Genomic DNA, 14,583 nt, shown 5'->3' on the forward strand with positions numbered 1-14,583 from the left:
CCTTCCTCAAATATTTGTTCTTTGTAGTTTTTCCGGATAAAAAAAAGAAAAAGAAATTAATAAATAAAAAAGGCTCTTCCCTCTATCTCCCTCTCTCTCTCTGTCCCTGCGACTGCGAGCACGTAGAGATCAGTGTCTCGCTTCCCTTTGCCTTCTTCCTCTGTGAGAAGCTCTCGGGAGGGACGAAATCCAATTTGCCCTAGAACCGGACTTGCAGCTCAGAACCCTTTTGGCCGGAGGCGGTCTAGGGTTAGGGCTTTAAGGGGTTGAGTGGAATTTCTGCCCCCAGCGCAGAATCCAGAATGTACGCTGATCGGGTCGAGGCTGAGGCCAAGAGGTCGGTAAAGGAGCGGCTCAACGGCAGCTCCCTCGACGCCCCTTCGCGGCGTCGCCCCGTCACCGGGAAGAGGTTCTTCCCCCCTTCGTCTCTTCTTTGTCTGGCTTTTCTGTATCAGTTTCTTCAACCGATGTGAATACTGAAATTGTTGAGGCCGTAGCTGTATAGTTTGATTATTGATGGAAAAGTTGTTCCTTTGGGTGGTTTTGTTGATTTCTTTAGCTTGAGGATGATGGGTTCTTCAGCATGAACTTTTTGCAGTTTAGCTTGTGTTCTTCCCTTCATTGCTGTTTGTGAATTGGATGGCATTGCTTCTGCTTTTGCTCAGTTGAAGTTCGTGCAACTTTTTCTTTTATTGGTTCCATTCCATACGTTGTATATCTCTGGTTCTGGTAATTGCAGAATGCTCATAGTCTCCATTCAATTTAGGAATCTCTTAGATAAATGAAACACTTGAATGCACTTCTATCCTAAATTTTCGGAATTAGACTGCCATCGCTAGTTGGAGTTATTTAGCATGTATTATTTTTCCTTTTAAATCTCTTTCTTGTTGATGTTTATTTAGATATATGGCGATGAGTGGCATATGACTTTCCGCGATGCTGTCTGCTCGACAGCATTATGAGCAGCAACGAGGGACAGATTTTGAATCCCGGGAAATGGAAATTGTTAATGATTTCTTTCTGATATGCTTAGGATGTCAGTAGATAATGAACTTTTAGGGCCTCACATCTGAAATTATCTGATGACCCCTCGACTAGTATCTTGTTGATTTGACCTGCCTTTTTAAGTTCTACTGTATGGACTTCTGCATTCCTCCTTATTACCTAGTTCAGCCATCCTTAAGCTCAGTGGTTTTTTCCTGCAGGCAGAGGGAAGATGATAAATGGGAACATGATCTTTTTGAGAATGATGAACCTCAACTTTCAAGTATGAATCTTTTTAGAATTATGTCGCTTGCAGCTGCAGATTTTTATATCCCTTGTTATATACCATTTTCTGTGCCTTCTGATTATGTTTTTTTGGCCAGTGAAGATCACAAAGTTGGTGCTCGTGATTTGAGATTGAAACTCCAAAAGAAAGGACTCCAATCTGCGACTCAAAGTGGAGCACCTGCCTCCAATGTGCGGGATTTACGTGAAAAACTATCTGGTATTGTAAGTTCACCACCTGCAAACAGTGGTGCATCTAAACCAAAATCAGCTTCAGAGGCACCTAGAACTACGAGGAAAAGCGCTGTGGTTGAAGCTTCTACAGAGACCAAATCCGCCAACCCAGCTCACAAGAAGAAAAATCAGCAGAAGGCAATATATTCCGTTTCTCTTTGAAAACCATTGCTGTTTGTTTTGCTGCAAGTACTGCTATAGGTCCTCATGATCACAAATAGAAAAATGAACAAGAGTCAGACCATGTACATTTCCTTCATGTATTATATTAGTTGAAAAGCATGAAGCACTCTGTACACACTTCTGAAAATTGGTAGGTGCATTTGACTAGATATTCAGCAAAAGGGAAGTTTAATAATAGTGTAAGATAATATCATGTGTGAGATGCGGTAAAGCTTTCGATGAAGTGGAAGGTTAATGTTGCATTTGAAATTACGGAATTAGAGTTTTACTTTTTTTCTAAGTTATGAGATCAGAAGTGCAAAACTCTCAATAAATGGACTCAATAATTGAGGTAACTCAATTACTCTCAATACGATGACGAAAAAGATATTCAGTTAATGGTCGTATTCAGCTATCCCAATTTTGATTAGAATCAAGAAAATAATTGCATTATGGTCCCTTGTTTAGTAAAGCTGTCCAGCTATGTTATATTGTGTTCTGTATCATAACATATTCCTTCCTTGATTGACAGGACAATATGGAGAGCTTTCTTGAGTCCTTGGGTCTTGAGAAGTATACTATTACCTTCCAAGCTGAGGAAGTATGCCTTCCTTCTGTGTTTACATGTTGCTGATTGTCTTCCTTGTTTATCTAATTAACTTATATTTTTACCCACAATGCCTCTGAAGGTGGATATGACTGCACTTGCCCACATGACCGATGAGGATCTCAAAGCTATGGGAATACCAATGGTACGCAGCATAAAACTTGAGCTGGAAAAACATTTTCGGCCCATTTATTTGCATATAGCAAGTATATCTACATTGCTTAAATCAAAGGCTCATTTTTGGTTTTAACAGTATGTAGTAAGTAAGTATTCGGTAAAATGATTTTTAGTTGCCTATTTAGGTAACAATTATTCCAGTTTGGAATAGTCTATGCTATGTAGATTTTTCACGGAGATCTAGTAATTGAGAACATTTCTTGAATTACTTGGCTATCCAGTGACACTGATCATCTCTTGTCATATTTGGATGAGATGTAGTGTTGCCTACCTAAAATACACCTTCAAATAGGTTAATCTCTTAACAAATTTGTCTACGGATAGTTTTTATGTTGCATGTGAATTGAGTGATTCAATACTCTCACTTTTCCTAGGGCTGCAGAACGAAAGCAAAATTAATCTCTGCAAAAAGAAAAGTTCTAGAAACGGCCACATTTGCTGCAGATCTTTTCGACCTTCATGCAGTAGTTATATACTAATATCTGCTAACCCTGACTATAGATGGTCAGTGTATATGTTATCACCTTCGTCCTGATGTTTAATGGTTTCCTCCCGTGTGATTCTACTTTTGTATTAGATGAAGTGTCATCGCTACAGTTTTTCAAATTGACCTAAAACCACTACCAACTTCTTATTTGCCATGAAAATTTCAGTTTTGGGTTTGCATGAGTTTAAAGAACTCTAGCTGAGCATTAGCTTGAGTCCATGGGAAATTTTTCATTTAAAAACCAAACAAAGCCGCTCAGAAGGGGGAATAAATAAAGAAAAAGAATTTCCATAGATCCTTGAATTATGCATGGTTTTTAGCCAGTTTATTGGCATGTTCTGTTATTTTTGTAAGATGCTTAGCAGCCCTTGAATTTTTCCTAACCTCTGTCATGGATATTACCAACCAGGGTCCAAGGAAGAAGATACTCCTCGCATTAGAGTCCAGAGATTGACATTTTGGGAGGGCAAGGAGTAAGGAAGTAGTTTCTTGTTTACATGATGTCTATGTCGATATAGCTCTCATACTAGCAGGCTCTTTCTTTTTAACTGGGTTAGCCCATATGCAATCCTTTCGGTTTGTCTTTCTTCCTGCTTTCTTTGGCCTTGCTTGGGAATTCTTTTGTAGGTGCTGTAATCTGACAACCATTGCTCTCAGTAGCCGACTCGACAAATTAAGTATTTGCTTTAGAGGATTTTAATTTAATATAAGATTAGTCGTAGTGTTGCATTTATGTTTTTCGACCATAGAATATCTCAAGAGTGAGCCATTAGCAGTTTCCTGCCGGGCCTCTGGTTCTGTTTGATGCTATAACGTAGACATGAAAATGCCATTATGTTACCTAATGTTCACGACGTCGCATATGGCGAGTTCTTGCCATAGGATCATTGGATCGTTGGTTATTTTTCCTTGCAGTCTTATTGTTCTTTACATTACGTTTCTTGTTAGTATAGCGTAACAAACCTCTATTTTAGCAGTTCTCTGATACTTCTCTGATTCTAATGCCCTCTGTTTTGCTCTTGCTATATAGTCTATAGTTGCCTGATATATGGATGTAGGGAGCAGACTTCGACTTGAGATTGAGTGGTTCAATTTCTCATAACATACCGTCGATTGTTCGTCTGTAACGCTTAAGTGGGATCTGAGGGACAAAGCACCATATGGTGTTTGGAGTCCCTGAGATTTTCTTATTTTCATGAGGAATTTGACAATTTGCCGCATCGATCTTTACCAAGAAATCGCTGAGTGATACTTTCTGACTGGGTCAAGCTGAATCTGAGCCGGCAGGCAGCCGGATTTGCTCTGCATATTTATTCAGGTCCGCTGATATTAGATGGCCTGTTGAGCCAGCAGGTCACTGAAAAAGTCTTATCGTATGGCCAGCTACTGTTTCCTGTATCGGATAAAATTTTGGATGCAAACGATCAGTGCTCAATGCACTTGAGTTTGAATTAGCAGTGACGGGAAGATCGACTTGCACATGTCAGTAACATTGTCGTGTCTAGCTTGAAACAAGACGATCATTGACGAAGGTTGTTAGCATCATAAATTCGATCTGTGAGACGTACTCATTGAACTGTACCTCACAAATTCGAGCTGACATTGAACTGTCCCTGAATTCCTGGAACTCATCGGATCTGTGAGACATACTCATTGAACAGTTCCATGAGCTGCAAAGGTTATCTCCCGATTCAAGCGAAAGTAACAGCAAGATCATAAAGATTCAACCGAAGTAACGGCAAGATCGTACAGATGCATAAGGCGCTGAAATGAGCTAGAGAGAAAAAAGAGAGACTTGCTCAGAATTTGTATCAATCAATGAATCATCAGGTCACCCTGAAACCCAAGTCTGGATCTAGTAAAATTCAGGCCGATGCTTTCTCTCCGTCGTCGAGGTTGGATGAGAAGCAAAGGGCGAATCATAGGCTACCAGTATATGAAATCAAAAGTTGATTGTGCGACTTCATGAACAATCAGCTGCGTTGGGGAATTACTCTGTACGCGATTTACGGTCAATCTTGCTGATGGGTCCATTCCTCTCGGTTCTAACTCTCTCTGATCAAGTTCGCGGGCTCGCTCAGAACATAGTTTGGTAGTTCGTATTTTGCACCTGCAAGAACTTATGTGTAAGCCATGAATGAATGGCACAGGGAAGATTGAAAATCAAGTAGATGAAATATGGAAGGAGATATTCCTAATGAGTTAGAAGTGGATCACCTCTTTCATCGTAGCAGGTTGTCAGATCAGCACTTTCAACTATGATTCCAGCACCGTCAATAATCGCTCGTGCATGGCGGAGATCATCAGCTTCTGCAGCGGCTCGGAGCGCATCCCAGATCTCTATCATCCCGGAAAAATGATGACCAGCATTATCAAAACGATATGATACCATGCAATCTGCAGGTTCTTTGAATGAAATTTCCTCTGCAGGGTTCCTAAGGACTCGTCGGAGGTGGAATATTGCACTTCCGGAGTTTTACCATCGGGAACTCATCACGGAGTTTCAGAACATTTTTTTCTTAATGTTTCCAGCAAAAGACACTAAATTCAAGTTTCGATTTGCACCGGTAAATGAACATGGCAGAAAACTTTCGAAGGCACTGAAGGAATACCTCTGCTGCCACCATAGTAAGGAGCAGTATCCCAAAATTCTTCACGCATCTGGTCAAGCTGAGTCCTCGTTATTGGCTCGGTATGATTCCAGGGTTTCGGTTTGCGGATCCTCCTTCCTCCTCCTGTCAGAAGAGTGATTTGAGATCATCGTCATGTCAGGAATGAGTCAGGAAACGCTGCGGGAAAAAAGCTTTAACCAGAGAGTTCCATTCACGCATTCACAACGAAACAACTGAACGACAACTGAATAATCTTGAACCACAAGAAACCACATTAACAGTATCGAGCCGTGAGAGAGACGACGAATCTTGACACAGAGGACCTCGAGGGGTTGGTAGCTATCGATGGCATGACCATAAAAGCATCAATCATGAAAGATATAATACTATTCGAGCTGCAAGATACCCGAGAGCATCTTCAAGTATAGATGTATCTGAATGTCACTGATCATAACACAAGTATAAATTCATTCTAATCAAACGAGACTGGTTACGACAAATCAGCGATCAAACACAAAACGGAGAAGGATGAGGCCGTTCAGTTGCAGTTGAAATCTTGAAGGCTGCGGCTGATCAGTTCATACGAACAGGAGAAGCAGAAAAAGCTGAGCCGCGGATATTAGAGAGGGGAGGGGATGCAACGGCGAGTCGACTCACCGTCTTGTTTGGCCTGAGAAGACTTGATGCAGCCCATTTTTTCGCGCTTCGGCGGAGCTGGAAAACTCGAATGGGATGATAGAGGAGGGAAAGAGCTGGCAATGGAGAAGCTTTAACTAACTGACTTGAGACGCAGAGATGCCAATGGAGGGAGGGAGTTGGTTTTAACAGCGGGACAGAGGAACAAGACTGTACGGTACAGTCAACAGACGAACTGGGCCCTTACTGGACTGGGCCTGATATATGGGCCAGGCCTGACGGATAACTCTCTTTCGATAGTCAAATCGATCACAATATATCGATGGTGTATCTTATTAATTAATTAATGATATTAAGACATGACTACCCACGCGTACCGTGCTTATAATTCAAAATCAATTCATAGAAAACTCGTCGTCCGGTAGATCCTAGGAGAAAAAATCTCCCTGAATGAAATTTCGTACCTATTCCTCCGAACTTAAATTACAAAATCCATAACTGTATCAACATTAAAAAAATAAATATATAAAATGGGAAAGAAATGAATACATTTTACAAGGATAATTTTTTTAAGCTATAAAAATGGAGAACTCGTGCCACAACTCGATTTTAAAAATCTATATCTATATCTATATATAATATAAAGCGAAGTTGTAGTGAGTTCGACCAGATTGTCTCAGAACACTCGGATTGCTGAACGGAATTTTCTCAATATTTTGAGTTTTCTTATTTTTTTGTATTAATCTTTCAATAATTTTTTTAAATTTTTTTAAAAGATATGGCATGATAATATATCATTTTCTCCATTTTTTGAGTTTTAAATTTTTTATGATAATTTTTTAGTAAAAATATTTTTAAAAATTTAAAGATTTTTTGACCATTAGAGTAAAACAGAATATTTTCAAATAAGATATTGTTGATTATACAATATTTAATTTAATAAATAGTGGATATTTGAATTTTAAAAATAAAAGAAATTTTTTTATAAGATATCAACATAACATAGTATTTTTAAAATTTATAATATGTTATTATCTATATAATATTTGATAATCTTGAACTTTTTGTTTAAGACAAAAATTTAATAACGATTGATATAACAAAATATTTTTGAAAATTTTTAAAAGATTTTACCATCTACATCGTATTTGATAATCTTGAATCTTTTATTTAGGATCAAATTAATATCTAATCAAATCGATATGAATAACTAATATTTTTTACTTTATTGTTTGAAATAAGCATAAATATGATATATAACACAATTGATAAAAAGAAAAAGGACATCACATTTTAACACGTATAATGCATTGGCATCATGACTAGTATAGTAAATATGTAGTGGATATTGTAAGCATCTTAAAAAAAGATGCACATGAAAGGCACATTCTCTATATTACAGCATATAATATATCATAGCAATATATATAAAAATTTTAGATGTCGTTTCATATATAGAGAAAGTGTCATGCTAGAGGAAAAAAATATAATAGAAAAAGTAACTACCATTTTGAGTTCAGGAGAGAGAAAACGTGTTATGTTAGAGAGAGAGTTAAATATATAACAGAACTAGCACTTTGGGTTCATGAGAGAGAAAGTGGAATAGATGGTGCAACTGTCATTTAGGATTTAGGAGAGAGAGTGTGTCATGCAAGAGAATGGAAGAACCATTCAGGGTTCAAAAGAGAAAACATGTTATGTTAGAAAGAGAAAGTGGAATAGAGAATGAAATTACTATTTAGGGTTTAAGAGAGAAAAAATATCATTTAGAGAAAGAAAAATGAATAGAAAGCACAATTATTACTTAGCTTTCAAGAGTGTTAAGTAAGAGAGATAGCGAATTACTATTAGGTTTAAGAGAAAGAAAGTATCATGTTAGGAAGAAAAAGTTAAATTGAGAGCACAACTAACACTTAGCTTTTAGGATTTAGGAGAGAGAAAATATCATGTTAGAGAGAAAAAAAGTATAATAGAGAGCGAAACCACCATTAACGGTTTATAACAGGGTAAATGTCATGTTAAAGATAGTGGAATAGACAGCGCGCGACTACCATTTAGGGTTTAGAAGAGAGAAATTATTATGTTAGTTCCGCTATCTATTTTATATTCTCTCTAACACAACGTTTTCTCCTTCCTAAACCTTAAATGATAGTTTTATTCTCTCTCTTACATGATTCTCCCCTTAAACCCTAAATGATAGTTATGCTCTTTATTCAACTTTCTCTCTCTAACATGACATTTTCTCCCTCATAAAGCATAAATGATAGTTCCGTTCTATCTCTTACATGATACTTTCCATCTCATAAACCTTAAATGATAGTAGCACTCACTATTTCATTTTCTTTTTATCATAGACACCTTTTCTTTTCTAAAATTTAAATAGTAATTCCGCTCTTTATTTCGCTTTCTCTCTCTATTATGACACTCTCTCTTCTAAATGTTGAATGGTAGTTTCGCTCTATCTCTAACATGACATTTTCTTTTTTCTAAACCCCAAATGGTAGTTGTGTTATCTATTCCACTTTTTCTCTTTGACATGTCACTCTATCTCTCATTAACCCGAAATGGCAGTTTCACTGTCTATTTTACATTATCGCTAACATGATACTTTCTCTATCCTAAACTCTAAATGGTAGTTCTGCTCTCTGTCTTACTTGTCTCTCTCATAAACTCTAAGTGGTAGTTGACGCTTTCTATTTCACTTTTTCTCTAACATGACACTTTCTCTCATAAACACGAAATAGTAGTTTCGTTCTCTCTCTCTTATATTATACTTTCTATCTCTTAAACCCTAAATGATAGTTGCGCTCTCTATTTTACTTTCTCTCTCTAACATGACACTTTCTCTCTTAAACACTAGATGATAATTGCACTCTTTATTCCATTTTCTCTCTCTAAGATGATAGTTTCTCTCTCTTAAACATTGAATGGTAGTTTTGCTCTATAATCTTACACGACATTTTCTTTCTCGTAAACCTTAAATGATAGTTGCGTTCTCTATTTCACTTTCTCTCTAACATGACACTTTTATTTTCCTTAATCGTAAATGGTAGTTCCGCTGATTATTCTACATTCTCTCCCTAACATAATACTTTCTCTCATAATCCCTAAATGGTAGTTCCACTTTCTCTCTCCTACATGATACTAACTTTTCTCCCAAGCAGTAAATGGTAGTTGCGCTCATTTAACTTTCTCTCCTAAACAATAAATGGTAGTTCCGCTCTCTCATAAGCTTTAAATGGTAATTATACTCTCTATTCAACTTTCTCTCTTTAACATGACATTTTCTAATAGTCTCGATGTCTATCATATTTTTCTCTATAATATGACACTTTCCCTCTCCTAAACTTTTAATGATAGTTGTATAGTATTCAATACGAACCTATATGGAGAGAGCACAAGTTCAAGTTCTATCCCGTGTAATGCATGGGCTTCACGACTAGTTAAATTTAAAATGGGGAAGCTAATGAAAAAATTAATAGATCCGCAAAAAAATGAGAATTTTCTTTTTAAGCCAAAAAAATGGAGAGATTGTGCCGTTGCTTTTTGGAGAGAGAGAAAATGGATAAGGAGAAAAAATGGGCAGTTGATGAATACTCGGTGAAATTTATAATGTTGTCCTCTATCTAATGATAAATAATAAATACTGCTATATGGGTAAAATTGGAAATGGAAAGGGAGACGAACTACCCTCCTTATCCTTTATAGATACAGAGGTAAGCAACAACCTAAGAATCAAGTCAATTAAGTTTCAGACATGCCTATAAAATAAAATTGGAAGCTGAAAACAGCTTGCCGATGATCAACTGCCTGAAATTTCTTTCTGGGATCCACATGTGATGTATAAACTAACGACAAGTACTGCAATTCCTTGGCAAAATCTTCTTCCTCAACCCCTAAAGTCGTAGAACTTGCACTGCTAGGGCCGATGGTTGCTGAAAGATGACGAATCTGGATAGTGGAGCTTCAGATTTTCTCATCATGGTTCAATATACGCTCTTCAATTATCAGCGTGCTGAGCTTCATTCGTAATGTTAAAACAGTCCTCTAATGATGAAGCATGCAAAATCTCACTCTCGGACAGCATGAAGAAACCGATTTAAGATGCTGCTGTGTCTACTTTGGCCTTCCACGTTAGATACTTGGTCTTTTCTTGTTTATATCTTTTCCATTCTTTTAATGCCGCGAGTATGACGTGCAAGGAAACTGGCAGAAAGAAAGGCTGCAAGCACAAAAAGAGAAACAGCAGGAAATGAGATCAAGATCAACCATAAACTTTCCATATTAAACAAGTTGCATTTAGTTTAGCATTTTAAGATTTCAAAACTTTTTCGATTTATTTTGCCATAAATTGTTCACTCTTGATTGGTTTTTGTGCATCTTACTAATGATAATTTTTAAGGATTTAAAACTGTTTCCCTGACACACTGTTTCAAAACATGAACTTCAGAGAGTAGAGTAACAAACCGAGTAGACAGCGAAGCAATGCTCAAACGAGTAGTAGCTGACAGACATGATTGAAGGATGGAAAAAGGCATCCTCAGCTAAAGATCTCGCTTGCCTAGAGGAATCTGTATGTGGTAAGAGCAAAGAATATTGTGAGACCCAAAAATAAACAATGTCATTAAGCCCCATTTGGTATTGTCTTTGGTGTTTTGGATGGTGAGTAACATACCAGCTGAAGAGTCAAAAATCCCAAGAGATGCATCATTTTCTGCCTGCTTTGCAGCCTCCAAAGAAAAGTCCACCTGCCCATAAAGATTTGTACAAAAGAATAATCAACGAGTTTAATTCTTTGTCGAGCAAATCCAATGGAAATTACATGAAAAGAGATCCTCTTCAGACCGTGAATTCTATATGCAAAGAACATCGGGCAAAATTTGTACCATAACTAACCTGTTTCCCAATCTCATCCATAATGATCATTCGTGGTAGAGATTGAACCTGCAATGACAATGTTAACATCTCTTGAATGGCTCACGATATACTAACTCCATGATTCAGTGTTTTCAGTTCTAAATCTAAGGATATAATGACTTTATTATGTGAGGACATACCAATCTGGAAAGAGAGCCAAGCGTTGTCGCGCATGAATGAAGATTAAAACACGCATGCTGCCGTGATAAGACATCCAACTCCCTGGAGGTGAAGGAAATGAATAACAAGTCACTTAAAAGAAATCCAAAAATCTAATGTTGTCTTTGCCTTCGATTCTTCACTAGATTGAGTGTAATCGCGTGCTTACCATTCTGTGAAGCCTTTATCACTGGTCAACTGGATTGCTTTGCCTAATCTTCCAAGGAAAAGACTATCAGATGTCAAACCAAAAAGTTGGCGTAGCTGACCCATAAAAACCTCATTTATCATCTGAAGGTCCTGTATTGAAATACATACAAATAGCACTCAGGGGTTGTAAAACACAATCAAGTGACTCCTGAGAGACGACTCGCTACTCATTGCAAGGTGTATCTCGGCGGGGGAGGGGAGTTTCCCCATCATTCGATGTTATTTACCTACAGTTTGGTGGCGATGAAATTGAAAAACTACGTAAACTAAAGTCTACTCTGAGGTACTCATAAACACATTTTCCTCCACCCTTCTGATTTAATTATCCACAGATAAATACCTTTCAAATAGCCAACTTACATGAGAAGAAATTTTGTGCTTGGCAGGATGACCACTTTCCGGCTCCCTCAAACATTTGGGAGGATTCCAGACAATAACACCTCCCCACATCTGCAGGATGAACAGAGTTTAGATCGTCAAGCAATTACACGGACAGAAAAAGGGGAAAGGATAACAAGTTGAAGGCATGAAAACTAACAGGGGATATAAATCCATTAGTCTTGGAGATCTCCCCATCCGGAAGCTGCAAGAGAAGTGGGCACTCCTTTGCTGATGGTATATAACTGCAACAAATCAAAAAACTACTTGCCATTATCTACCTGAGAGAGTATTTTAAGGATCTTATGTTAATGACATGCAAGAGCAAAGCCATGAAGCAATGCCCAATTACATAATTGATATGTTCCTGTCATCTCGTAATTAACTTAAACACGCAAAAGATTGTAAGTTGGAGAATTTACACTACAAAATGCAAGATCTTCGACCTCCCACCAGCTGCAATTGAAGTATCCAAATGCCACTCATTAGAATTCACCTGTAAAACTTGGATAATGAGATTAACATCATTGAAGTATGCGGATGCCACCTTATATATTCGGCAAACTACCATGCAAGAATATCAACATTCAATTGCATGAAGGATTTTGAAAGCGAAGGAGCTTACAAAGAATGGGAGATCACCAACGCTGAAGATATGGGCTCCCCTTTCGTCATCCCAATGAGAATATGAGGACTTTGGTGTATGATATAGAACCTAGATGTGCAACAGTTGATGGAATGAAGGAAAATATAAGCCAAGGTACAGTTAATGAGAATAGGAATCATATCCTGATACAAAGGCAACAAGCACAAACAAGAGTTCTCATACCTGGCTTTCCACTGATATATTAGCTACATTCCGCAAAGCCTCAACTACAGGGGACAACATATCTTCATCTATCCTATCAAAATCCCTGCAGGCAAAGTATAGTAACAACCGACACAATGAAGAATTCAACAATATGATACTACTGAAAGTTCAAAGAGGTGAACAGGGATCCATCAAATCAGTGTTTTAACAATATCTTAATGAGAAGGAAAAAAAGAACATATGAGCAATGACAAAATAATGTTTGAGCATATGCTGCAGTAAAGCTTTCGGCAGACAATTAAAAGGTTCTCCTCTCAGCCCTCTTCGCTGGGAAACATGGTGAACACAATCAAGTGACATGATTGATTTGATGAGAGTATCGATATCTTATAATCTCAGATGAGGGATTCTATACTAATGCAATTCAACCAAAAAGTAAATGCCCGGATGTAAAATTACGAATTGGAAATGCGAGTTTTAAGCTCCATACCAGTCATAGATCCAATCCTGAGGATTAGCATTGAGCAAATTATATGAAAGAACAATCCTTCCATCAGCTCCAACAGGCATAAACTCCCCATGAATCGCGCCTTCCTCATTACCACCCTTCATGAACACTTCAACAAATATTTCGGAGATTTTCAGAACAGCTTCCTCCTCTGAAAACCGACCAACAATCCATGCATGCCTATACTTTCCAATTACAGCTTTATACCCGGTGTCTCCATTCACTACCACAACAGTGTACGACTTCCCAGAACAATCTCCCAGCGCAGACTCCAACTTATCATCCACGGTGTCATCATTGGCGCCGAAATCAACACTCCTAATTTCACCACACTGATGCGAACATGCATTTGGAGTATGCCTGCTCTCGACACAACCGGAATTGGAATCAATCATCACCGAGACCGAGAAATTGCCGCTGCAGGTGCCACATTGCGGTGTTTTGGAGGCCAACCCAGTCATGCGGTTAGAAATTGAGTACCCTAATCGGCTGAGCTCCTCGGAGGTCTTGGAATCGAATCCGACGAAGATTGCTCGGAAGTTGCAGGGGAACTGCAAAGGATTCGACTTGATCCGTTCGAAAAGCAAATCGACATCTTTGAACGAAAGTGGCGCGCGATATATTTCGATCGATTTCCACAGTAAAGGAAAACCTGCAAGCCGCATACCGCTCAGATTGAATTACTCGAACATGTACTCAAAACAGCAGAAAGAGGGGACTGCCTACATGATAATCGAAAACGTTGAAGCACAAGCCATACATGAAAGCGTCAAATAAGCTCAGAGACTTGGGAGGATGGTCGAGAGAGACCTAGCAAGAAGGAGAAGAGGACGGAGAAGGCAAGAGCGAGGCGCTTCAGTCCAGGCTTGGTTCTTCGCATGGTATTTGAATCGAAATCATCTTCTTCCTGTTCGGCCTTGGGGCTGGAGATTTTGGAGGAGTTGGAAGATTCTGAGATTTCCGCCATTGCAGCAGCTCGAGAGCTGAGGACTGCGCTTCGGTAGCTCGTCCAAGCTTGAAATGAAGCTTCTAATTAAGTAATTAATTAATAACTAATTAATTGTAACTTAATTAATCTCATCTATCTGTGTATATATATATATATATATATATATGTATAAAGTTGTATTCAGAAAAAAAAAAATATATATATATATATATATATATATATATATATAAAGTTGCACCACACATTAAATTGAATTAGAAAGGTAAATATGTTAATAGCAGTATTAAAAGATACTATAAAAAAATAAATACTATATTAATTATATATTTACATGAAAGAAATGTAAATAAAGAGTGACGTAATTGTAAATATATATACAATTAATACATATATATCCGAAAATAGAAAAATATATTTTAAAAATTATCTTCAAAACATATATAATTATGAGATTTTATTAAAATAAA

General features: G+C 37.7%; 3 protein-coding genes across 3 annotated transcripts; 1 reads left to right on the forward strand and 2 right to left on the reverse strand.

Annotated features, from left to right (window-relative positions):
• The first annotated feature begins 35 nt into the window (after nt 1-35).
• LOC116189227 (ankyrin repeat and SAM domain-containing protein 6) lies at nt 36-3,677 on the forward strand. The gene is made up of 6 exons (XM_031518794.1): nt 36-409; nt 1,206-1,267; nt 1,373-1,641; nt 2,198-2,266; nt 2,355-2,417; nt 3,346-3,677. Exons 1-6 carry the CDS (start codon nt 303-305, stop codon nt 3,388-3,390), a joined length of 615 nt encoding a protein of 204 aa, XP_031374654.1. The 5' UTR covers nt 36-302; the 3' UTR covers nt 3,391-3,677.
• Nucleotides 3,678-4,738: 1,061 nt separating this feature from the next.
• LOC116189228 (ubiquitin domain-containing protein 1-like) lies at nt 4,739-6,324 on the reverse strand. Its single transcript, XM_031518795.1, has 4 exons — nt 6,206-6,324; nt 5,549-5,671; nt 5,154-5,276; nt 4,739-5,046 (listed from the first exon to the last, which is right to left on the reverse strand). The coding sequence occupies exons 1-4, from the start codon at nt 6,240-6,242 to the stop codon at nt 4,982-4,984; spliced, it is 348 nt and encodes a 115-aa protein (XP_031374655.1). The 5' UTR covers nt 6,243-6,324; the 3' UTR covers nt 4,739-4,981.
• Nucleotides 6,325-10,232: 3,908 nt separating this feature from the next.
• LOC116189112 (GPI transamidase component PIG-S) lies at nt 10,233-14,194 on the reverse strand. Its single transcript, XM_031518644.1, has 13 exons — nt 13,978-14,194; nt 13,150-13,819; nt 12,678-12,762; nt 12,474-12,563; nt 12,271-12,344; nt 12,009-12,093; nt 11,831-11,920; nt 11,430-11,560; nt 11,242-11,323; nt 11,081-11,128; nt 10,860-10,932; nt 10,652-10,755; nt 10,233-10,406 (listed from the first exon to the last, which is right to left on the reverse strand). The coding sequence occupies exons 1-13, from the start codon at nt 14,132-14,134 to the stop codon at nt 10,284-10,286; spliced, it is 1,812 nt and encodes a 603-aa protein (XP_031374504.1). The 5' UTR covers nt 14,135-14,194; the 3' UTR covers nt 10,233-10,283.
• Nucleotides 14,195-14,583: the final 389 nt, after the last annotated feature.

This window comes from Punica granatum, chromosome 8 (genome assembly GCF_007655135.1).
Source record: "Punica granatum isolate Tunisia-2019 chromosome 8, ASM765513v2, whole genome shotgun sequence".
NCBI lineage: Eukaryota > Viridiplantae > Streptophyta > Magnoliopsida > Myrtales > Lythraceae > Punica > Punica granatum.

What these genes read in the sequence shown, in the direction of transcription:
- LOC116189227 (XM_031518794.1), top strand. Translation starts at nt 303, where the DNA reads ATGTACGCTGATCGGGTCGAGGCTGAGGCCAAGAGGTCGGTAAAGGAG. An exon ending in TTACCTTCCAAGCTGAGGAA is followed by an intron (nt 2,267 to 2,354) that starts GTATGCCTTCCT and finishes ATGCCTCTGAAG; the next exon opens with GTGGATATGACTGCACTTGC. An exon ending in AAGCTATGGGAATACCAATG is followed by an intron (nt 2,418 to 3,345) that starts GTACGCAGCATA and finishes ATTACCAACCAG; the next exon opens with GGTCCAAGGAAGAAGATACT.
- LOC116189228 (XM_031518795.1), bottom strand. Translation starts at nt 6,242, where the DNA reads ATGGGCTGCATCAAGTCTTCTCAGGCCAAACAAGACG. An exon ending in TTCTCAGGCCAAACAAGACG is followed by an intron (nt 5,672 to 6,205) that starts GTGAGTCGACTC and finishes CTCTTCTGACAG; the next exon opens with GAGGAGGAAGGAGGATCCGC. An exon ending in TTACTATGGTGGCAGCAGAG is followed by an intron (nt 5,277 to 5,548) that starts GTATTCCTTCAG and finishes CCGGGATGATAG; the next exon opens with AGATCTGGGATGCGCTCCGA.
- LOC116189112 (XM_031518644.1), bottom strand. Translation starts at nt 14,134, where the DNA reads ATGGCGGAAATCTCAGAATCTTCCAACTCCTCCAAAATCTCCAGCCCC. An exon ending in TTGGTGATCTCCCATTCTTT is followed by an intron (nt 12,345 to 12,473) that starts GTAAGCTCCTTC and finishes CAAGTTTTACAG; the next exon opens with GTGAATTCTAATGAGTGGCA. An exon ending in CTAATGGATTTATATCCCCT is followed by an intron (nt 11,921 to 12,008) that starts GTTAGTTTTCAT and finishes TTCATCCTGCAG; the next exon opens with ATGTGGGGAGGTGTTATTGT.